Genomic DNA, 24569 nt, shown 5'->3' with positions numbered 1-24569 from the left:
CCCGATCCACGGATAACCAGTTCAGTTACCTGTCTAAGACCCAAAAGGAAAGGCATCCTGCAAGAGCATCGTCCACACTAACGTTTGGAACAAAGGGCTTTTAAAAGTTAAGGTCTTGGACTGAGCATTTCCCCTGGCGGGCCTGTGTGCGCCGCGGTCCCAGTGAACCGGCCTTCCTTAGCAAAGAAGAGAAAGTAAACAGAGTCCTGGGACCAGGCAGGCGCTCTCCCTCCTGCTGTCCTCACTACTCCTCCTGCCTGGCTCTGACCCACCCCCACCTTCTCGTGACATATCTCAGACGCAGCAAAACCCAAGCTGTCTGCCAAGGGGGAAATGACATCAGTTCAGGCACGGCAGAAAAAAAACTCCAGACAGCTGCTGTGGAATACTGAGAAGGATGTGCTGCAAACCCACGATGGCCAGCCCGGGACCCACCTAGCACTGGAGCCCGGGGCTAGGGGAGGACGGGGCTGTTCCCGTCAGCTCCCCTCGGAGCATAAACATCCCATCTCTCAAGCTGAAAAGAGCTACGTTTCTCTGAATAAGGACTGGACTCCTGAGCTATTGTTTCTACTCCTTGGGGAAGAAAATCAAGCCCAGTGATCGTCAGTTTCACAGAAACTTTTCCGCCACCCCTCCCGCCAGAGTCAGGGCTCAATAAATAACAGTGCATTAAGTCTGGCTGTCCCAACTTTCTCTAGAGATAGAGGCAGTTGGCAGGGAGGGCTTGGCGAGGCACCCTTCCCCCCCGGCTAAGGTAGGACATGCTACCTCGGACGCTGACCTCTTGAGCCCTCACTTCTATGGGAGAGTTTATGTTTCATAAACAAACTGTGCATGTACAGGTGCCAACATCTTTCCTCACTTGTCTTACAAAAGGTACAGCAAGTCCCACGGCAGCCTCCAAGTTGCCAGTAAAGCAGACCATCTATATTTAAACCAACTCTTGCTTCTGAAAAGTTCATCACCCTAGGTTTGTCATGCTTTCTTCCCTAAACTCAGTTTATGGAGAAAATGGCTAACAGCAAGCTCTCCACAAGGAGCAAAGACCCTGGGGCTGGTGTCCTGATCTGACTTTTCTTAGTCAGTGGTGTAGGCCAGCTCTCATCTGGCCAACCTTCCCTAAACAGCAGGTCACCGCGCTCTCTCTGGCCCTGAATCCTCTAGCAAAGACAACACTAACAACAAACGGTTCATGTTTGGATTTGTACTTGAAGAAATGACTCCTTTTGGAGGACTTTATAAATCCAAAGTTACTTTCTAATAACTTCTTAGGCTGCAAATTAATTCTATTTCCCATCACTCAAACCATGTATAATCTCATCTTTCTTTTTATTTTCTGCAACAGTCTTCCTCCAGGGCTATTCACCAAGGCCTCCACAGGAGTGGCACTGTGCTGGGCACGACCCACGTACATCAGAAATGACTCTTTGCAAATTAGCAGCTCTCACCCCCACCTGGGACAATAAATTAGCAGTACACAACACTTACAGCATGGTGTGTTGCCAAAAGTACTTTTCAATCGTTAGTGAGTCCAGCCAGACACACGATGTGCCTGCTGCAGGTCTCCCACTGATGGTCAAGGTCACAATGACTTTCCTGACAAGGAAATGAATGAACCAAGCAAGCTGAGCCATTTCCTGGAGGCTCACAGAAAAAGAATGAATCGTGCCTCATTGCTGCGGACAAGAGAAGAGGGGTGCCGTGTGAAGAGAAGTAGCTTCTGCCGCTGCAAGTGTTTCGGGACTAGGAAGCCATTCTTCAGCAAATTTGTATTGTCAAGACATGGCCCCAGAGGCTGTCACATAAGCCTTGCTACCACCCTCACACACAGGCCAAATCAGCAGACACAACAAGAGACAGGCAGGCCTGGGTATCAAGGCACAGTTTTCAACACCCTCCTTTCATTTCCTCGGTTCCCTGGCAACCACCGACCACCACAAAACACATGCAGCATTTTGACCTTTGTTAGCCAAACTGGAAGAGAGAGCATCTGCAGCCCTTCGTGGGTAACGCTGGTCCGAACTTACCTAATAAGACAGTGCAGCACCTCAACTCTTTGGGAAGAGTACCATGGCGGAAGTGCACTTACTCATTCATTCCACACCTACTGAACACCCACAAGTGTGCCAGGCACTGTTCGAGGTGCTGGGGACACTGCCTCGAATGAAATACTCAAGGGCCCTTGACCTGAGGGGCTATGGAAACATTCCACATTTCTAAATAATATTCATCAGCACTGATCTCTGACTAAGTCCTATTGCAGCAAAATTACTAGAAATCTAAAAATAACTTTGTAAAAGTTCAATCTAAATTATCAAAACTGCATCATAGGCTTCCCAATTTTCCCCTAATGAATCATCATCCTTTTATGGATGTAACTCAAAGCAGTGTTTCTAATCAGGAGCTGTCTACTTTTATCTTCTTATAAGATTATAAAATCCCGTGTACAAGGCAGTATTAAACTCAACACAGTACACCTAGCACAGTATCACAGTGAGTGCTCATCATGGCTTCTGTCTCACTAATCTCCTCCTTGCCTCCTGCCCTTTGCTTACTAACTGTCCCTGAGCACTAAGGTTTGGGGGAGATGAGGTGCAAAGAGACTGAACTGGCCAACGTGGCCTCCCCAGGAAGGCAAGTTCATGACTTGCCAAGTTACCACAACTCAGTGACAAAGCAGTCAGCTTTGGGATTTCAGAGGCCAGATGACCACCATCAGTTTCTACTAGTCTGGAAAGAGAAGGGTTCTTTTTTGTAAGTGACCCAGGCTCATACATTATAGACTAAAGGTAAGCCAAATCCTTCTACGGTTTTAGTCGTCTGCCTAACAACGTAGAATCTAATTCAATGCTGAATTCACCAACTTAAAAAAAAAAAAAAAAAAAAAAAGGAAGTCACACTAACCAGAATTAAGCAGGATTATGTTATCAAAATGTTGCAGTTTAACAAGTGTTTATGGTTCCAAGCAATGTCTGAGCCACCTGCCATCCTTCCACTGACCAACATTCTCCTCCTCAATTCAGAAAACCCCCAAAGATAGGAATGCTGAAACCTGTTGGATTCTGATTAATTTATTATTTAAGAAGACATACTACAACAGTGGATCTATTCATGGCTAATGGAATTCATCCTTCCACTGCAGTGGATTTAGCAATCTTTTGGCAATGTTTTTCTAGGCAGCATATATATTTATAATCTTTAAATTCTGGGATGGAGGTGGGGAGAGTTATTTTTTCAGTACTGACAATGAGCCAGACTCTGTGCTAAGAACTCCATTTAGCCCACATCTCACTTAACAATCACAACAAACTCATGATATAGGTATTACCCCTGTTTAGTTGCAGAAGCCGAGGCATACGGACACCCTGCTCCAGGTCACACAGCTGGCCATGGGGGAGCAAGGATTTGAATTAAGTCTCTGGCTCCAAAGGCTCTTTCCTTGACAGTAATAAAGGAGTCATGATATTAGACCAAAAGTTACCAATGGGGCAAACACCAGCGCTGAGGGTCAGCTGAACATTGGGCAGACATGCACATCCCTGGTCAGTGCCCCAGAATCTTATCTTATTTTAATTTTTTTAATGTTCATTTGTTTTTTGAGAGACAGAAAAAGAGTGAAAGAGAGAAAGCGAGTGAGCATGAGCGGCGGAGGGGCATAGAGAGAGGGAGTCACAGAATCTGAAGCAGGCTCCAGGCTCTGAGCTGTCAGCACAGAGCCTGACATGGGGCTCCAACTCACAAACCGTGAGATCACAGCCTGAGCCAAAGTCAGATGCCAAAGTCGAGCCACCCAAGCACCCCCCACAGAACCTTGTTTTAGGACACTGACACATCAGCTTGGGCAGTGGTATTCTGGAGCACGGACAATGGGCCCATAGGCCCCAGGACACCTGTTCTGGCCAACTTTGGAGCCAGAGTTCTAGGAGGGAAATGACTTAGAAGGCCCTAAAGTTCTCATCCATTCCCAGCAAACAACTGTGCCCCATGCAAGGAGCAAGCTGGAACAGAAGGTCTTCCATGCCGTGGATCTCAGGTAACCTGGGGAGCTGTTCCACACCACGTCATGGCCAGATGAGGCTGAAGGAGACTAGGGCTGAGAGCGCAGGGTTTCTAATTTCACAATCAAGGAATGTGAAGAAAGAGTTTTGTTAGAACAGGACAGCAACTGCCAGGTTTCTAGGATAGGAGATAATCTCCAGACCTAAGGCCATCTTTACTTCCAGGAGCTTTGGAGCAGAGGCTGCTAGGCAGACACAGAACATCGAAGATGAGAGATCATTTTTATCTTTCTCAGGTTGGGCACAGGCACGTTTAAATGTCTTCCATTTTGGACTCAAAAACAATGACCACAACAACAAAACCAACAAAAAAAAAACAAAACGAAGCACAAAAACAACAAAACCTCCAGAAGCACATACAAACTCCAAGCCCAAACCAATCTGAGAGCCACAAGAAAAGTCCAACTGAGGCATATCAGGGATGTGAGGCTGGCCATCAATAAAAGGATCCTGAAGTAATCATTTTGGGGAATGCCATGGGAAGCATTCCAAACCCAAAACAAAGATTTGCAGAACTGTGCCAAGCAGAAATGCTAACGACTACTTAGCTGCCAGACACCAAGAACGTTAGCTTATCTTGTGTCCCAGGGCTGCACAAAGGCAGACATGTAGCAAGCCTGCTGAGACAAGAAAACACACCTTTCCTGGTTTCTGACTAGGACACAGAGTTCTACAAGTCACAGGGCTTGCAGGGGTGCCCTGTAGGGTGTCTATGGCTGTAGGGGTGGCTGGCTGGTTCAGTCAGGAAACCCTGCGACTCTTGACCTTGGGGTCTTGAAGTCGAGCCCCACACTGGGCATAGAGATTATTTTTTAAAAAATTAAAAACAAAACAAAACCAAACCTATGGCTGCTTTGCTACTGAGTCTTACAAGGAAGATGGCTGGGCAAACAGCTCTTCACTGTAGTATGTAATCACTTGCTAAACATCACATGATATATTCATAGAGGGAGTGCTCTAATATATGTTGCTATCTCGTTCCTTACAGGTGAAAATCGGGAGCTGCAGTGAAGTTACATAACTCATTCAAGGACACACAGCTAGTAGGCAGTGAGGCCAGCACTTCAACCAGGCCTGTGTTACTCTAAGATGGCTTGAACTTGCATGGTGACAATATTTGGATATTGTAACCGTCACTCGCACCTCATTTGTGACCCAGAAAGACAGAGTCGCATCCAGCCACCCTGGATGTAGCATGGGGATGAGGAGGATGCACTCTTGGCTGAACTAGTCTGGCCCTGGAGGATTTATTTATTTAACTGCCCAGTTAGGGAGAAAAGACACCAGATACCGAAACCAACATAGGCACTCTATAATAAATGTGGGGGCAGGAGTAGAAATAGTAAGTGCACGAAGAGCTCGAAGAAGGGAGGCTGGCCAGGGATAGAATGGCCAAGGAAAGCTGCATCAAGAGTCGGGTACTGGGGCACCTGGGTGGCGCAGTTGGTTGAACATTCTTCCTACTTTGGCTCAGGTTATGATTGCATGATCTCACGGTTTGTGAGTTCGAGCCCCACCTCGGACTCACTGCTATTAGCACAAAGCCTGCTTCAGATCCTCTGCCCCTTCCCAGCTCATGCTCTTTTTATCTCAAAAATAAACATTAAAAAAAAGAGAGAGAATCAGGTACTAAAATAACATGTATGGTAGGGGAAGGAAGAGGAACATGGAGGCAGAGCCAAGTGTAACCCAACGGATGGAAGCAAGGACACACGGGGCACTGAGAAAGGCTCAAGATGGGGCAGAGGGCAGCTGGAGGGAGGAGTCAGAGGCCCCACACACGCTGTGTCTTCTAGGAGTACCTCTGACCAGCACATTTGGTCTTTCTGATGACTGCAGTATTACCATGAATAGCAAGAACAGGAATTTCTCGTTTATGTAGTATCTTAGGCTCTCTTTTTGCTTGTTTACATCTTGGAGTTGCTCTTGTTCCCTCTGGGGGCCGGGGGAGGTGGGAGGAAGACCTATTTCAAAGGTCTATTAAATAGAGAGAAATAAAAGAAGCAAAAGGGGATGATGGAATCTCGAGAAAATTCTAGGTAGTTAAGTTCTGCCCCAACTACCTTGTCTGAGAAAAAAAAGAAAAGAAAAAAAAGCAGCAGAAGCAGAAGCCAGCTTAACAACAGTGTCCTAAGGTTTCTGGCTTTCCTGCCCCCAACAAGAAAATCCTACTGTACTGACAATCAATCACTCCACAAATATTTATTGCCTTTCTAGATGGACATTTACTGCCTTCTCTAGAGAGTGCAGGGGTTTCTGAAAGTCACTGCTGTCGCTGAGTTACTGGGCTGCCACTGGATCTGCAACTCCAGCTTTATCAAGTACAGCAGCAGCCTTGTTTGTTTTTGTATTGAATCGCCAGAATCGTTTTTCCTGCCCTGAAAACAGTTCAGCCCCTACTGAACCAGCAAGGAGCCAAGAACTACATGAAAATCAGCACGCTCCAGCTCGCTGCTGTCTCCCTGCCCCGCCCCCCTCCCAACAGGTTTCACGTCTCTTCCCAAACTGTTCTCTAAACTGAAGATTGGAGTGAGAACAAAATGAGGGACATGGGTCACATCCAGTACCTGATACACGCTCCAATGTAACTCCATTAGGAAAATTAGTCTTCAAGGTCTCCACTAAATCTGATTTCATCTTTCCCTTTTATTTCAGCTTTGAGCAAGACAAAGAGAGATACGATCCACGTCAGGTGGGAACATGGCTGCAATGGTGGCAGGTCCACAGAAAAGGCTAACAGCAAAGTCCTTTTATTAAAGGCACCTCAACTCGGAGTCCCTGGAAACAGCTCCGGGCCCTCTGGGTGCAAGGTTGTAAGAGCGATTGTTCGCCCTGTCCACAGAGAGACCATCTTGGTTGTGGAAAATCCACCCACTCTTTTATGTGCTCATAAGCTCAGCAAAATGATTTATTCTCAGGCCTAACTCTTCTTCTAAGTAGAAGCAACTTAAAGGCAAGAGGTCTAACTTGCACTTCTCTGTCCCTCAAAATACCAAGCAGTGCCTAGCACCACATAGGCCCTTAAAAAAGACTGGTACACGGATAACGAGACATAAGACTAAAAGGGAGACTGTAAAAATGAAGCTAATAGAGCTGAATCCCCAGACAGTAGTGCGAGTGACATTTTTCCGGTCACGGAATCCCGATACACAGCTAAGAGATGGGGATAGCACGTGGATGTGACTGCGAAGTCATGAGGTTCGACACAGGGATTGGGAAACCCTTTGTCTCATTATCTGTACATCTATAATTTCTCTGCCGAGGAATTCAAAGCATTTAGGCCATCTCAAAAGCAAAATTCCCTTACTCGAGATAGAACTGGGACGTGATCTAACCCCATTAGTTTTTTGATTAGGGGGACTGGGCTGGAGCGGCTCCTGGTTCTGTCCCTGCTTCACTGGATAACTTCATTAAGTAACCCCTAAAAAATGTCCTTTTTTTTCCGCATAAAGAATTGTGAAACTTAATAAGATCTAGCTGGAAACACAGCTCCTGGCACCATGTCTTCCTTCATTTCCTGGATCTTACGTAAATTACATATCACCTCCTTTCTCCTTAGGCTATTCGATAACTAATCTACTCCAGGTCTAAGAGTTCATGCTCAAAAGCACCAGAAGAAAACATGGAGACAATTTATCCCTCCCATAAGTTGCAGGGGGTGGAAAAGCTTCTAGAACACACATATCCACACCCCAAGTAAAATGATGACTAAGGGTGGTGAAACTGGAGAGGGTATCACAGCAGATAAATCCTCTGGCCCTTTTGTCATACAATGCCCGACCGCAGGCCACACCTGAACCCAGTACTCTCAGGCCACAGAGAGTAAGGCAACATGGGTGACAGCAGTAAATAACCCTACTTCATAAATTTTTCTTAATGTTTGTTTATTTTTGAGAGACAGAAACAGAGCATGAAGGGGGCAGGGCAGAATGAGAGAGGGAGACACAGAATTTGAAGCAGCCTCCAGTCTCCAAGCTGTTGGCACAGAGCCCAATGCGGAGCTCAAACCCACAATCCGTGAGATCATGACCTGAGCCGAAGTCGAACACTTAACCAACTGAGCCACCCAGGCACCCCTCAGTAACCTGACTTCAAAACCAGTATAACCCAAGGGTCCAAACCAGGAAGCACTGGAGCAAAGCAGAAGAAGCAGGCAGAGAGATGCTAGGACACAGGCCTAAAGCTTATGAAGAGAAAAGCTAGAAGTGCCTGTGAGAAAGCATCCCCATCAGGCAAGAAGGAAAGTCAGTGCCCACCACAAGCCCGTCCTAAAAAAAGTCAGCAGGCACCCGTATCTTTGTACTTATATCCATTATTCCAAAGTCTTTTGCTTTACTCAAGAGACACATTCTGGGGAAGGTGTTCTCAATACTGTGGGAAAGGTGGCACTAAGCACCGAGAGACACAAGAAATCATCATCCTTGCAGAACTCAAGGTTTATAAACTACACATCCATTTTGGTCTCTCCTTACATCAGTTGTTAATAGGGGTAGATGGTTTTTACTATCCCTGCTTGCCAGACAATGTAGGGAATGTCTGAAAATGTGCACTGACCTAGGACCAGACTTTGGATTTTTTTTTCCTTAACGTTTACTTATTTTTGAGAGAGCGACTACGATCAGAGAAGGGAGGGGGAGAGGGGGAGAGAGAGAGAGAGAGAGAGAGGCACAGAATACAAAGCAGGCTCCAAGTTCTGAGCTGTCAGCACAGAGCCTAATGTGGGGCTCAAACCCACGAACTATGAGATCGTGACCTAAGCTGAAGTCAGACACTTAACTGACTGAGCCACCAGGTGCCCCTCTTTTTTTTTTTTTTTTAAATATGGGGGGTTGAAGTCACAACCCTGAGGTCATGACCTGAGCTGAGATGGAGGCAGACACTTAACTGACTGAGCCACCCAGGTGCCCCCAGACTTAGGGTTTCTGATTGAAGGGACAATGGTCTTCCCATGGAATCTCAATGAGTGACACTACCCAGGGGGAGATTTCCCTTTAAACTAGACTTTGTTGGGTCTCTGTCATTCTCCTGTGCTACCACCTACTCTCCTGACTCTGGACCAATTGTTTAACTTCTCTGAGGTGGCTGCTTACTTCGATCAGCATCATCCAGAGACAGTTCCAAGGCAGCCATTTCTGGGATAAGAGGCCATTGTGATCAAAGAAGTCTGCCCCCTCTCTCGGAGATTCACGATGCGTGGGCTTCACAGTTAAGCCTCCGAGGAGTCTCACAGTTAAGACTGTTCAACCTGAAATCTCCTACATTTCAAACAGCACAGTCTGTCTTTCTTACTGAACATCTGTTCATGCATCATGATCTCTGCGGTATCTGTCAGCCTCCAAATCCTTTGTTCCATTCCCCGCTCGGCAGCTCTGCTCATCTGCTGTGAACCCCCCAGTGCTGTACCTTCAGGGCAGGCGTCGTCAGCCAGGCACAGGATGGGGACATGCGACTTACGCCCCTGGAGAGGTGAAAGGGGAGAAAATGCACTGACAGGTCTCCTCATTTTCCCAAGTTTCTCTGAACATTTGTGCAATCTCAGATAAGAGTAGGATTTCCCCCCCAATTCTCCCTACACTAGAAATTTGAGGGCAAAAGTCCCAAGTTAATCTTTCACTTTACACACTGGGGAGAGGTTGGAAATGGATATCCACTGTGACAAGATGACAAAGAAAGTTTTGAAGGGGGGATAAGGGTTTGGTGTGACCAAAAACTCCACCACAAGACCTGGTCAAGTGAAAAAAGAGAAAGCTCCAACTGGAAGAACACCTCTGACACTCCCAGGTCTGAAGGGTGGTCTCGGGGAGCAACTTTTTAAAATTTTTTAAATTTTTATTTATTTTTAAAGTTTATATTTATTTTTGATAGAGATAGAGAGAGAGGGAGAGAGAGAGAGCAAGCAAGCATGAGCTGGGGAGGGGCAGAGAGAGAGGGAGCCACAGAATCTGAGGCAGGCTCCAGGCTCTGAGCTGTCAGCACAGAGCCTGACGCAGGGCTCAAACCTACAAACTGTGAGATCATGAACTGGGCTGAAGTCAGACACTTAACCAACTAAGCCACCCAGGCACCCTGGAGCAACTTTTTTTTTTTAAGTAGTGGAATACTGGGGTACCTGAGTGGCTTACTCAGTTAAGCGGCTAACTTCAGCTCAGGTTGTGATCTCGTGGTTTGTAGGTTCTAGCCCTAAGTCGGGCTCTGTGCTGACAGCTCAGAGCCTGGAGCTTGCTTCTGATTGTGTCTCCCTCTCTCTCTGACCCTCTCCCGCTCATACTCTGTGTCTCTCGCTCTCTCTCCACAACAAATAAACGTTAAAAAAAATTTATTAAAAAAAAATAATAAAGTAGTAGAACACTTTGTGAGGATTGGTTACTTATGAAAACTGAAGAACTGTTGTATGTTAGCTGAATTTTCTAATGGCATTTTTACCTCTGGATCTAATTTAAATTCTCACATGCAAGAGCCTATCCTATAACACTAAGCAATTATTGTCAACTTCTTAGGGTGTAAAATGGTATGGTGGTTATGCTAAGCAACAAAATCCTTTTATCTTTTAGAGAATCAAACCGAATGCTTCATGGCTGAAATGATATGAAGTCTGCAGTCTTCTTCAAAATAACTTCACTGAGCATGAATGGAAGTGAAAGTAGATATAGACAAAACAAGACAAGACAATAACAAGAAACAGCTGAAGTTGGGTGATGGGAACATGGGGGTTCATTACACCATTCTCTGTATTTTTGTACATGTTTAAAACTTTCCATAATAAAGATACCTACAGGATTTGATTCTAAATAGTGTCTGCTCTTGACCCAAAGTAATATTAGGCTTTACAGAACCCTTGAAAGAACTAAGGAACACCAAAAGCTTAAGTGATGAAAGAAGAAAAAAAGAAACCAGACTTCCCCCAAATGAAAAACGATTGTGCTTCAAAGGGCACCATCAAGAAAATGAAAAACAAAACCAACTAAATGGGAAAAATATTTGCTAATCATTTATCTGATAAGGGACTCATATAGATTCTTAACTGTGAGACTCCTCAAAGGCTTAACTGTTAAAGCACAGGTACTGTAAATCTCCATGAGAGAAGACGGACCTCTTTGGCCACATGGGCCCCTTATCACACAAATGGCGGCCTCAATGCTGTCTCTGGGCAATGCTGATAGGAGTGAGCAGCCAACTCACAGAAGTTAAGCAACTGGTCCAGGGTCATGAGAATAGGTGACAGCATGGTAGAATACCAGAGCCTCAACAGAGTCTAGCTTAAAGGAAAAATCCCCTCAACAGTCACTCCCTGGGATTCCATGAGGAGACTTGTTTCCCTTTTGTCTGAAGAGGGGCTCTAAAATGGGCAGAGACATTTCTCCAAAGAAAATGCACAAATGGCCCAATGAGAACATGAAAAGATGTTCAACATCACTAGTCATTAGGGAAATTAAATCAAAGCCAAAATGAGATATTACTTCACACCCATTACGATGGTTATGATTTTTCAAAAAAGGCAGACAATAACAAATGTTGGAGACAATGTAGAAACATCAGAACCCTCATAACTGCTAGTGGGGAGTGTAACACGGTACAGCCACTTTGGGAAACAGTCGGGCAGTTCCTGAAAAAATCTGACATGGAGTTCTCACATGACCAGCAATTCCACTCCTAGGGATAGCCTAAGAAAAATGAAAACATATGTCCACACAAAAACTTGTATACCAATGTTCATAGCATTATTCATAAAATCCCAAAAGTGGAAAAAGCCCAAATGTCTATGAGTTGACCAATGGATGAATAAAATGTGTTGCACCCATACAATAGAATATTAATGGAAAGGAAGAAAGTACTGACCCATGCTACAACATAGATGAACCCTGAAAACATTATGCTAAGTGAAAGAAACCGTTCACGAAACACTACCCGACGTTAAGATTCACAAAGCACTACCTGACGTTTGCAAGGAATGTCCAAAATGGGAAAATCCACAGGGGCAGAAAGTAGATTAGTGGGTAGTAGACTAGGGTTCGGGGGAGGGGGGGGTCAGGAAGGGAATGACTACTAACTGATATAGGGTTTCTTTCTGGGATGATAAAAATGTTCTGTGGGTTTTTTGTTTGTTTTGTTTTTTTGAAAAAGAGGGAGAGTACACACACACACACGAGCAGAGAAGGGGCAGAAGGAGCGAGAAAGATTCCTAAGCAGGCTCCAGTCTCAGCACAGAGACTGATACAGGACTCAGTTCCTTGACTCTAGGATCATAGCCTGAGCCAAATACAAGAGTCTGACACTCAATGGACTGAGCCACCCAGAAAATGTTCTGAAATAGATAGTGGTGATGGCAACCCGATCTTGTGAACATGCTAAAAGCCACTGACTTAGACACTCTAAGAGGATGAAATTTACAGTATGTGAATTGTATCTCAATAAAGCTGTTACTATTTTTTCCACAAAGCCTCGGAAACCATCCTCACCTCAGAACAGGAAGTACGGTACACCTCTGCACAGGACGCCGTGTGCAGAGACCGTCCAGCCCTGCGTGGGTCTAGCACTGTGGTCAGAGCGGGTGTCCGACTGCAAGTCCCACACCCAAGACAAGGCACACTTCTCTGCTGGTGGTGACCCCATGCTTCCTCATTCGGGAAGGCACAGTGATGTACAAATCAAGATAACAGTGAATACTCCCAACTTACCTGCTCTAAGAATAAACAACTTCATGCTTTATTATTAAAGAACAATTGGTGGAAAAACACCTCTCATCAGATTGCCAAGGCTGGTGACGTGGAAGTCACATGCCTTTTGGACTAGGGACTCACTAAAATATACTCTTAAATTCCTCCACTGGAAACAGATCTTGGGTTAGTCAGGGGCTAAGAAGCCTTAAGGCTTCCCCAAAGCTTCAAAGAAAAAGAAAGATAATTACGTATCTAATATTTACCAAGTAATTACTATGTAGCGGGCATTGTTCTAAGTGCTTTATAAGTACTAACTCAATTTATAAGTACAATAACTCAATTAACCTGCACGATAACCTTGTAAGCTAGGTGCTATTATCCCATTTTACAGAGGAGGAAACTGAGTCAATTACCTAGCCTAACATTATAGGGAGGCCATGTTGCTCCAGAGTCTGCACTCTCATAGATACTTCCAAGGGTCCCTTCTCCTGGGATAACCACCACAAAAGGGTGGTTGGTAAGACTTCTGTGCCCACAGCAACTGGCCAATGGCTCCAGGCCTGCCTGACATCTTCTAGGGGACCATAAACCATTTCCTTCCGCACCTGACCCGGCACAGCTATGCTTCTCCAGCCCCAGGTACACTGCTCAGTGAATCCTTTTCCACAGCACAAAGGGAGGAGACTGAAAGCTAAGCAAATCAGAGACCTATATAAGGCTTTTGAGAAAGAAAACTGAAATGTTCCCCACGTGACTGTGTTGAGTCAGAAGGCACATCTTCTAGGATACGCAGAGGGCACAGATGAAGAAATGCTGCTTACACGTGTGTGGGAAAATAAGCCCTTGAATACCCTACTGATTGGGATGTAAACTGATACCACCACCCTGGAGAGCAATGTGGCAGTATCTACCCCAAATTTCAAACATAATCTACAACCCCACATTCCCCAATTCCACTGCTAGGAATCTAGCACAACTGCAAAAAGAAATGTATATAATGATGTTCACTATAACGCTGTGTGAAGTCTTAAAAACTTGGATACAGTGGACGTTCATCTATGCAGTCAAATGCTCTACCCCTGAGCTATACCCCCTGTACATTCATCTCTGAAGGAATAGTTAACTAAATCATGGTTTAAGGAAATAACATACAGGTATTTTTTGAAAGAAGTCCATGAAGGATGAAAAACATGCATATTGTAAAGTACCACATATAAATTATTCCATTTTTGTTTTAAAAACAAATGAAGGAGCACCTGAGTGGCTCATCTGGTTAAGCATCCGACTTCGGCTCAGATCATGATCTCAGAGTTCTTGGGTTTGAGCCCCACACTGGGTTCTTTGCTGTCAGCGCTGAGCCAGCTTGGGATCCCCTGTGCCCCTCTCTCTCTGCCCATCCCCTACTCTCTCTCTCAAAAGTAAACATTAAAAAATATATATTAAATAAAAAGATGAGAAATAAAGAATTCTATCCATTAACAATTTTATATTTGTATATAGAAGTTCCTTATATATATATGAACTATTACTATATCTATAAGCAGAAAACCCACCAAAACACACACCCAACCATAAACTTTCACTTTTTACTTTAAGCATTTTTGTCTGTATGTATACCACTGTTACGAGTATGTGTTATCTTTGTGTAATTAAAAACTGAAAGGCACCTTAAAGCTCAAAGAAAAGCAGCAATCGGGTCTAAGGAAGGAAAATAGAAAGCCATAGTGGACCTCATGCCAAATCAGACTGGTACAGGTTTTCTGCTTTCCCCTAAATCCCTGCAAACACAGCAAGGAGATTTGCATATTTAAAGAAAAAGGACCCAAGTAAAAAAGAAGTACACAGGATGAATTTCTCACACTATTCAACTCTATATTCAAATCCCAGAGAGCTACAATGCTCTACTATCTCAGTGTAGAAAGCCAAATATTAACCTTCTCTCCCAAATAAACCACAAAAAGGGAAAAATAATTTAGATCTGATCAAGAAACTAAGCTGTAGCTTTTCTGTTGTTTCTGTGTTTGGTTAGATTTTAATATAACTGGAGTGAATTGCCAGGTAGAATTTTAGATGAGGAAGATAATTTTGGAAATGGCAAACAAAAAAGCAGCATGTACGATTTTGAGAAACATGAATATTTTCTCCATGAACACATGCCTCTGATCTACAAGAATGTGTAATAACACAGTGTTACAACATAAGATCTGTCTTGCTCGATATTTAAAAATCAAAACAGACATGTTTTTATAGCTTTACTCTAGGATCCACCCTTCCGAGACACAAATATCCTTGCAAGGTCTTACACTGACTTTTATCTCTTCCAAAACTTAAATTAAATTCTTTAAGGCACCTAAGATCATGAATCAAAAGTTAACCAAGGCACTCTGAGGGCAATGATGGCACCAGGAACAGACGGTGCGTAGCTCATTTATTTTCCCACAGAAGAAAAGTATGGAAAGAAGAAAACCAAAAGTAAATAAACCCAAACTATGGGAATGTAGCTGAGTAAGCGAGAGTATCCCAAAAACCCAGTCCATGCAAGACTGGTGATCTGCAAGTCTGAGACCATGACCTACTTTAACTCCCGCACTGGGAAAGTCCAGAATTGTATCAGCAAGCCACAGAGCTCAATAGGATGTGATTTGCTTCCCCGTTTCCTTACCTCCCAGGTTGCAATGTTCTGGATTTATTGATATTTCTTTGTCTGTGGTTTCCACATTGCATGCAGTTTTTTGGCCAGACTTTGCTCCACCTAGTGGAAATACAAAGGATGGTCCAAATGGGAGGTGCCCATAAGCCAGACCTCAACCTATCTGTTGTATGCCACCAAGCAGACAGGTCACAAAGACCCACGGTCACTGCTCCCTATCATTCAGTGGCTGCTCTTAGTGCCTGCCCGGTTATAGTGGGATTGGTGCCCACAACTGGGGTTACAGGGCAAAGAATGGACCCACAACATGGCATCACCTGGATCTTGATGGTCTTTCAAGTGTTAGCCCTACAACGTAAGGCAGAAAGCAAGAGATGCTCTCGGCAGAATGGATGGCCAGGCATTCAGAATTGTTCATCCAAAGCTATCTGAAATACCCACAGTATGCATAAAGCATTGCCAACTAGTGCCCCAAACCCACAGACAAGCTGCATCCTGGAGGCTTGAAAGAGAAGGCTTTTCCTGAAGTCACACAGTCACCCTGAGGTCTAGGACAGTCAGCCTGTGGCGACCCCGAGAACCCCTAATGGTTTCCACAGGCTGAGAAACCTGTCACATGACAACAAACCAGTGTTCATGGGGCTGGAAATGAGAGTAGAACCAATACTTGGAATGAGGAAAGGAAAAAGTTCTAAGAACATGACTCCGTTCAGATTGGTTATAGAACCGTGGAAGACACTGAGAATAGAAAGTAACTAACTGGCCATCAGGCTATCACTGGGGTGAAAACAAACATGTTCTTAAAATGAAACCACAAGGGTAAACCAAAGCAAGAGGAGAGAAAGTTTAAGACTGGGTGAATAAGGGAGGCTCACTTGCTCACTGAACCACAAACTAAAAAAAAAAAATCATTTAAAAATTAAAAAAAATAATAGTAGTGATAATTATTATTGATACTGATATATTATGTCTACCTCACAGCAAATCTATAAGGTATGTACTATTACTGGTCCCATTTTATAGGTGAAGACACTGAGGCACAGAGAAGTTAAAGAACTAGCTCAAAGACAGTAAGGGGAAAAGCCAGGTTTGGATCTCAGATGCTCTGCCCCCAGAGCCTATGACCTCACCACTGTGTTAGACTGTGTGCCTCACTATTCCCACACCAGAAAGCCGTTAGATCTACACTATTAACCAGTCAGGAACCACATATAGCTATTTAATTTAAATTACTTAAAAACATCATACCAGACTTGGAAAACAATCTGGCAGCTCCTCAAAAGGTTACACATATAGTTACTATATGACCCAGCAATTTCAGTGTTAGGTATAAACCCAAGAGAAATGAAAACTTAGGTCTACACACACACACACACACACACACACACACACACACACACAAACCTGTACATGCATATTCAAAGCAGCATTATTCAAAGTAGCCCACAAGTGGAAACAGCCCAAACGTCTCAGTTGACAAATGGATAAATTAAATGTGGCGCATTCGTAAAGCTGAATATTAACTGGCTATAAAAAGGAATGTAATACTGATCCATGCAATGATATACTGATATATCAACATGGGTGAATCTTGAAATCATGATGCTAAGTGAAAGAAGCCAATCACAAAGGACCACATAGCGTGTGATTCCAATTAAAAGGAATGTCCAGAAAAGGCAAATTCATAGAGACAGAAAATAGATTAGTGGTTGCCAGGGCTGTGGGAGGTAGGGACAGAATGGAGAGGGGCTGCTAATGGCTTATGGGGCTTCTTTCTGGGGTAATGAAAATGTTCTAAAATTAGACAGTATGTGGTCACACAATTCTGTGACTTACTAAGAAGCCTTTAAAAGGGCAAATCTAGTAGCATGCTAATTATGTCTCAATACAGTTGTTATAAAAAAAAACTAAACGTCATTAAAAATTCAGTTGTTCATTATCCTAGCCACATTCTGAGTGCTCAAAAGTCACAAGTGGCTAAGTGGCTACCAAAATGGAGTGCAGATATAGATCACTTCTACCATCACAGAGAGTTCTACTGGACTGCATGCACCGCTTGGATGAATGGATAAAAGGCCTCCTTAGCACACAGCCACAGTCCACATTTCAGGTGTCACCCTCCTCTACACACCCACATAGGAAGCTTCCACCACAGACAATGTGCCACCTCCAAACACACTCTCCATTTTCACTTTTCCATGCTGGAATAGACTTTTTCCCCTTCCTGGTCCATGCAGATTCCACTTATCTTTATCAACCTTTATGGCCTGGTCCAAATGCCTCTCCTGTGAAGGTTTGCCTCAATCCCACCTTCCCCTGTCAGGAGCAAAACCAACTGCTCCCATTGTCCTCTGTTTGCACATCCTTTAGGGCACTGATGCCTCCGGGTTACAAATCACTGAGTGTGTTATCTGTCTTTCCCAAAAGATTACCAGCTCCCTGAGGACTGGTATTCATTTGCTCATCGGAAGCCTACCAGGACCTACTTGCCCAACAGCCTGCTCCAGAGCAGAATTTCAATAAATGTTTGCGGAATTCTACTGAAAGGACTTACAGAAACTCAAGGTGTTGATCTGAGACAAATGCTCACTTTGGTATATAAAACAGACCAAGAAAATGAGGGAAAGAGAATTAGGGTCTGGATGTTCCATATTCTACTATTCTCCAAGAAATTACAATGATCACACTGAAATGCTGTTTTTAAGAAAGAAAGTGAACTAAGCCTTCTGAACTGAAAACTGGGGCCAAGTTGGTGAGTAAGGGGAAAGGGCACAGGGTATACTATGGAGAGGTGAGGTTAAGGAAAAAAAATCAGGAATTAGGACCCTCATTCAACTCAAAATTTTGAACATGGCAGATGAAAGGTAAGGATTGTGTCTTGAGAGATTTGTGCCCAGACTACTAGCTGGGTGGCTTTATGGAAGAAGACATTTCTACTAAAACTTTATTTAAAAAAATCTTTAATGTTTATTTTTGAGAGAGAGAGAGACAGAGCATGAGTGGGGAACGGGCAGATAGAGAGGGAGACAGAGAATCCAAAGCAGGCTTCAGGCTTCCAAGCTGTCAGCACAGAACCTGACGCAGGTCTCGAACTCACAAACTGTGAGATCATGACCTGAGCCTAAGTCGAAGGCTTAACCGACTGAGCCACTCACGCGCCCCTAAAACTTTAAGTAACAGATTGTTCTAGTTCAATCTGATCAACAATAGAAAGAAAGGAAGTCTATGTATCTCCATCATTATTTAACTAGAAGAGACAAATGCCAAGGCCTGATTGATTACTCCACTGCTTTTTTACTCTTTATGGGTTTAAGGAATGACATCTGAATCACAGTAACCTATAGGAAAGTTAAGTCCAAGTTCCTAATCTCAGAAGTGAGCTAGGCTGTTAGTTTTCCTGGGCCAGGATGGAAAGAAATGACAATTTCAGTGGAGAGCTGGTACCAGGGAAAGTAAGCTGCCTTAATGTCATAGATTTCTGATATTGGATACACACATTAAAAAAAAAAAAAAGATTGTATTTGATAGTGGCATTTCAAGGGAAAAATAATGCAATAAGATACCCACACCATGTTCAATATGAAATGAGTACAGCGAGTCCTCCTTGATTCGGAGTTAGCTGGAAGCCACTTGTTGAGATAAGGACAGTGAGTACCTGTATGCCCTATGCCAGAATGGTCTCTGAATTTTTTTTTTTTTACTGATTTCTACAAGCCAAAAACCTCAAAACAAAAACCAAATTGACTAAACAGTGCTGGATTCAGAGTTAATAATTATATAGTAACGTCCATTCCAAAGGTTAAAATTCAAAACACAAATCTCACTATAGATATCTAGAACTCATGGACAGGGACAAGGGTATGAGGTGGGCATGGGAGTAGTGGGTGGGGGGAAGGTCAGGAAGAGAAAGGCTGCTCATGGCAAAAAACACTCTCTTCTCTGCAGGAACCGTAACCACATAATAGCTGCTGGTCAGCGCTAGATCCACCCAAATGGAACAAAGTACAAAAGCCACCCTGTCCCCAAAATAAGTATTGGAAGTGGCAGAGAAATGATAAGAAAACGTCCTGTGATCGATAAACTGCAATTAGGGCATGAGATCCCCTATCTGCTCCCCAACTCTAGCCTTCCATGACCTGGTGGGAACCTCTACTTTCCATCCTCTGCCAAGAAGTGGATCTGGTTCTTACCTCCACTCAGAGACCCCCCACCGCTCTTCCATCCAGGTGAGGCATCCACAGGCCTAGGGCAGCCACCTACTAAGGCTCCAATGTTCTTTTACTTTTTTTTTTAATGTTTTTTTATTTATTTTTGAGGGACAGAGAGAGACAGTGGGAGCAGGGGTAGGTCAGAGAGAGAGGGAGATACAGAATCTGAAGACAGGCTCCAGGCTCTGAGCTAGTTGTCAGCACAGAGCCCGACACCAGGCTCGAACCCACCAACTATGAGATCATGACCTGAGCTGAAGTCGGACATTTAACCGACTGAGACACCCGGGCACCCCTAATGTTCTTAAATCAACCTTCTGGCAATGTTATTTACTGGAGATTGAAGAATGACCTTTTTTTTTTAAATGTTTTATTTATTTTTGAGAGACAGAAAGAGCGCGAGTGAGCGAGCGAGCAGGGGAGAGTCAGAGAAAAAGGGAGACAGAATCTGAAGACAGGCTCCAGGCTCTGAGCTAGCTGTCAGCACAGAGCCCGACGTGGGGCTCAAACCCACAAACCGCGAGATCATGACCTAAGCCGAAGCCAGACACTTAACTGACTGAGCCACCCAGGCGCCCCAAAGAATGACCTTTCTTTACTTACAGAAATAGATGCAAAGGCAAAGCAACAGTTTGTGGTATATTTTGTTTTGTCAACTTCCATACTTCTTAATTTTACCAGTCCTAAGTGTTCTAAACGTTTCCAATAAACAAAGAAAATATCTCTCCTGCCAGTTTATGATTTTAACTAGGACAAAGAAGAACCCCCAACAAACCCTAAAATGGAAGGGTCCCAGCACAAGAGAAGGGAATATACTGGGTCAGAAAAAGAGCTCTATTCCTTTCACATGTTATTTCAAATATACTTGAATAGATTCGGGGGGGAGGGGGAGGACAGAGGACACTGCAACAGGCAACTGAGTAACAAACTGTGGTATAGCCATACAACAAAATATCAGTCAGCCACAAAAAGCACTGAAGTACTGGTACATGTTACAATGCGTAATGCGTAATCATGTAACATGATGAACCTCTAAAACATTATGTTAAAGGAAAGAAAACAGACACAAAATATCACAAATTGTAGGATTTATATGCAATATCCTGAATGGGTAAATCCATAGAAACAGAACACGGGTGGTTGCCAGGAGCTGGGGGAAAGGGAAATCAGGGAGGAACCGCTTAATGGGGTAGGTGGTTTTCTTTTCAAGTGATGAAAATGTTTTGGAACTGGATGTAGTGGATGCACAACATTGTGAATGTGCGACACACCACTGGATTGTTCACTTTAAAATGGTAAAATGGGTTTAAATGGCTTATGTTAGGCGAATTTTATCTCATTTAAAAACTAATTATTTTTTTAAATAAAGGATACTGGGGCACCTGGGTTGCTCAGTCGGTTAAAACCGACTCTTGATTTCTACTCAGGTCATGATCTCGTGGCTTGTGAGTTTGAGCCCCACGTTGGGCTCTGCGCTTGTGTGCTTGGAATCCTCGCCCCCCCCCCCCGCCTCTACCCCACTCATGCTCACTCGCTCGCTCTCTCAAAGTAAATAAACAAACTTTAAATATTAATAAAAAGTAAAATAAAGGATTCTCATGAGCAAAACAAGATGTATATTTAAAAAAGGAAGCCCATAAACTCCTAGGGAAAAGATAGTATTTTTGCTGGCACTCGGCTTCTACTCTCAATCACAATGCAAAGTTCAAGTGCTAAGCTGTATAGACTCTGCCATCATGCCATGTGTGAAACTGAGTGTGTGTCTATTCCCTTCTGAAAAGACACAGAAGAGAACAGAAAGTGAAGAAAATAGAATGGTAAAGCCTTGCCAAATGCAAAGGAAGGAGGGGTGATTCCCCCTATTGCACCCCACCCAACTTGGCACCAGGAGTAACACTCCCATTAGGGTTTCGAAATGCCAGCCGGAGCTGGAATCGGCACAAGCAAGCTTCCCTGCCTGGATAAAAAGCAAGCCACCCAGCAAGAAAAGCTGGGGTGCTCCATTTGCTGCCCATATTGGCATCAGCACCACCCTTAGCTCAAACGCCCTGCACTGGCCTAGTTCAGCATCAGTGGCTGGCTCTCCCAGGCCGGCCAGCCTAACAGCAAGAGCTTGTTGCAGCTCAAGTGTGCCCTCCTCCTGAAGGGTCCTGATCTACTTCATCCCACAGGCCTTCCAAGAGTCCGGTCTCCAACCCCTTGCCTCCAGCACATTAAAAATGGAGCCAAGATACGCTCAGAACTTTTCCCTGTCCAGTAGGAAATAAATATCCTCTCAGCCCCTCCTCTTTCATAAGCTAGCTCAATAACCCACTTAACCCTACCCGCACACACGTACACACTGCGTTACTGCCCTGAAGACCGGCTCCACACGGGGGCACGAATGCGCCCCCCACGCCTCAGCTTGGCACCACTATCCAGTCACGGTCATTCCAGCCTATCTGACCTAACAGCTCTCGCAAAGGTCCCTCATTCACTGGGCACCATGCCTGTGCCACCTGCCTGACACCAAAACAGGTGTCCCTCAGCTAAACACCGACGCCCCCTTAGACCCTGTCCACTCCAGGCATGGGAGCCACTCTCGGGACCCCTCAACTCTTGGCGACCACACTCTTTCAGCCCCCTCCAGCCAGGCAGCGACGCCGTCTTCAGCCCCCTCCAGCCAGGCCTCGACGACCCCCAGGCCCCCAGGCTGGCCCGGACGCCCCCTCCCCCTTACCTGCGGGGGTTCAGCCCTGGCTGACAGGGGGCTGGGCAGCGCCTGGAGGAGCAGGAGCGCCATGCCACCCAGGAGCCTTCTCCTCTCCATCCCCCTCCTGCTCCTGCTCCTCCGCCACGGCGCCGCCACCTCCCTCCTCCTCCTCCTCCCTCTCCTCCTCTTCCCTCTTCTTCCTTCTTCCCTTCTTTTCCTGTTTCACTCTCCCCTCCCGCTTCCGGCTCTGCTCCACCCCGCCCCAGCCCAAACACCCTCCCACACACTGGGCAGGCTCTCCAGTTCCAGCGGTTCACGGACCATTGCCCTTCGTCCATTGACCAAAATAGCTGTCGATCAAGTAGAAGTTCCGCCCCTTCAACCCCCAATGGAGACGGAAGACCAGAGAGATCCAGCCAATGAAAAGTAGGAGGAAGCCGGGCCATCTTGAGTGCTGCAAGGTGGTGTAAATGCGTCCCACACCACAGAGAGTGGCGGAAGTAGCTCCGATCCGGGGGCGGGACCCTCTGGTACAAGCATTGAAAAGTCTAATTCAGATGCAGCCATCTTAAGCGTGGCGGAAGTACTAGATTTATTCACGCTTGCAGAGAGAAGGGGGAATGTAATTCTGAAGAGTCTTGGAAAAGAAGTTGTGGTACTCCTAAAGAAGGAAACAGTTGCAATCTAAACGTCTTTTGACGTCTTTTGTTTTGAAGCACAGCCCTGGTACCTTGTCTCAAATTGCCCAGTGGTAGGTTAGGTCCATTTGAATTCTCTGTGAAATAATAATCTTACCTGAGGCACGATGCTGGGTCACCCCAAGTTCCAGGGACAAAATTCTATGGACTTTACCTCAGAAATCGCTCAGAAATCCACTCCCATTGTTTCCATCCGTGTTCTCATCTTCTAGCCAAACACAAATGGTCTCCCTGCTGGCCTTAGTTGCCAATTCTTCCCTCTCAAACTCCTGCTGCACACCACAGCGAGTGCACTCTCGTCATATTGTCTTCCTGCTTTCCCTCTTAAAATACTTCAACGATCTACAGAATACATAGTCCAAACTACTCAATGTGGTTCTCTCGTGTCCTGATCCCTGCCTGCTTCTTTTTATCTCATCTTCTGCCCCTAAATTTTCCCACACATTCCACTTACACCAAACTCTTAAGAGATCCCCATGTGCTGTACACTTAACTTCATTTACACATTGCACATACAGTTCTGTTTATAAACTTCTAGTTCCCAACCCTGCCCCCGTTTCTTCCTCTCTAGTCCCAGAACACTAACATACACTGTGTCTGGTTGTAGTATCTACCTGCCTGACCCTGGCACTACATTCGCAGCTTTTTGTATGGCACACCAGGTATTACTCCTTTTTTTTTTTTTTTAAATATCCCTACCTCGTCTTGTACAAGGCCCAGCCATGAGTCCAACAATGTTGGTAAAATAAATGAACAAGTGAAGACCCATGTCAGAGAAGCCAGATTCCTGTAGCTGCCAATTTCCTCTCAAAATCCTGCCAAAGCATTTTGCAGCTTGGCCTAGTCTAGCCCATAGCTGAGCCCATAGGGTGTTTGTCCTTGGCTTAAATGGTGGTAAGGTGGGAAACAGATCAGAGTGAAGAGATAGGTTCTGCCCCTATCTTGATTCTGCTTTCCCAAGTGTTACAAAAGGTGGCAAGTATTTTTGCCAATCTCAAATGTTTTAGACATCCATCCATGCCACAATCAAGCTCCCTACAGGAGAAAGAAAGATTCAGCAGCAGGCAGAGCCAAAGTATTTTCACAGCACAGTCTCAGTCCTGACCTTAAGGTGTGAGAAGTCCTCCTATACAAAAGCCAGGTATCATCATCATTAGGATGCTAATTTCAATTTAACAAACACAGGAGGTTTTTGTCCTAACTTTCCCTTCTTTCTTTACCTGAAAGCTTGAACTAAGCTGCTGCACGGGACAAACACTAAACCCTGCCCAGTCTGGATTAACACTTCCCACACGAAGGTGTTTGAGTCACCCTAACCACCTCGCTCCCCAGATCCAACTCAAAGAGAAGCAGAGAGGTCTTGCAAAATGGAGCTAAGGTGCTGTTTGAGGGAGCACTTTTAAAGTGCCTCTAAACTGTAGCCACTACAAACTTCAGACTTTTCCAAAAGAGTGATTGTCTATAAAGGGAGGAGGAATGCCGGGAAGTTTAAGAAGCTGGAAGGGAAAGGAGAAGGTTGTAGATTCTCGAAAGAACATTAGTGTGGAACTGCTTCCAAGCTCTGGCTAGCTCTGGTAATGTTTTTCCTGTTTGCCTTTGGAAA

General features: G+C 44.8%; 1 protein-coding gene across 2 annotated transcripts in view; it reads right to left on the bottom strand.

Annotated features, from left to right (window-relative positions):
• The window catches only part of WBP1L (WW domain binding protein 1 like), a 59868-nt gene extending 37434 nt beyond the window's left edge, over positions 1–22434 (bottom strand). The window contains exon 1 of one of the 2 annotated variants that reach the window (XM_029932491.1): positions 22296–22434. In XM_029932491.1, coding sequence (XP_029788351.1) covers positions 22296–22385 — 90 coding nt within the window. In that variant the 5' untranslated portion in view covers positions 22386–22434. Of the gene's footprint in view, positions 1–29; positions 210–22295 lie in introns of those variants that run through there. The other variant, XM_029932492.1, reaches the window with a different exon arrangement.
• Positions 22435–24569: the final 2135 nt, after the last annotated feature.

Source organism: Suricata suricatta, chromosome 2 (genome assembly GCF_006229205.1).
Source record: "Suricata suricatta isolate VVHF042 chromosome 2, meerkat_22Aug2017_6uvM2_HiC, whole genome shotgun sequence".
Lineage (NCBI taxonomy): Eukaryota > Metazoa > Chordata > Mammalia > Carnivora > Herpestidae > Suricata > Suricata suricatta.
This window is presented reverse-complemented; position numbering and strand designations above follow the sequence as displayed.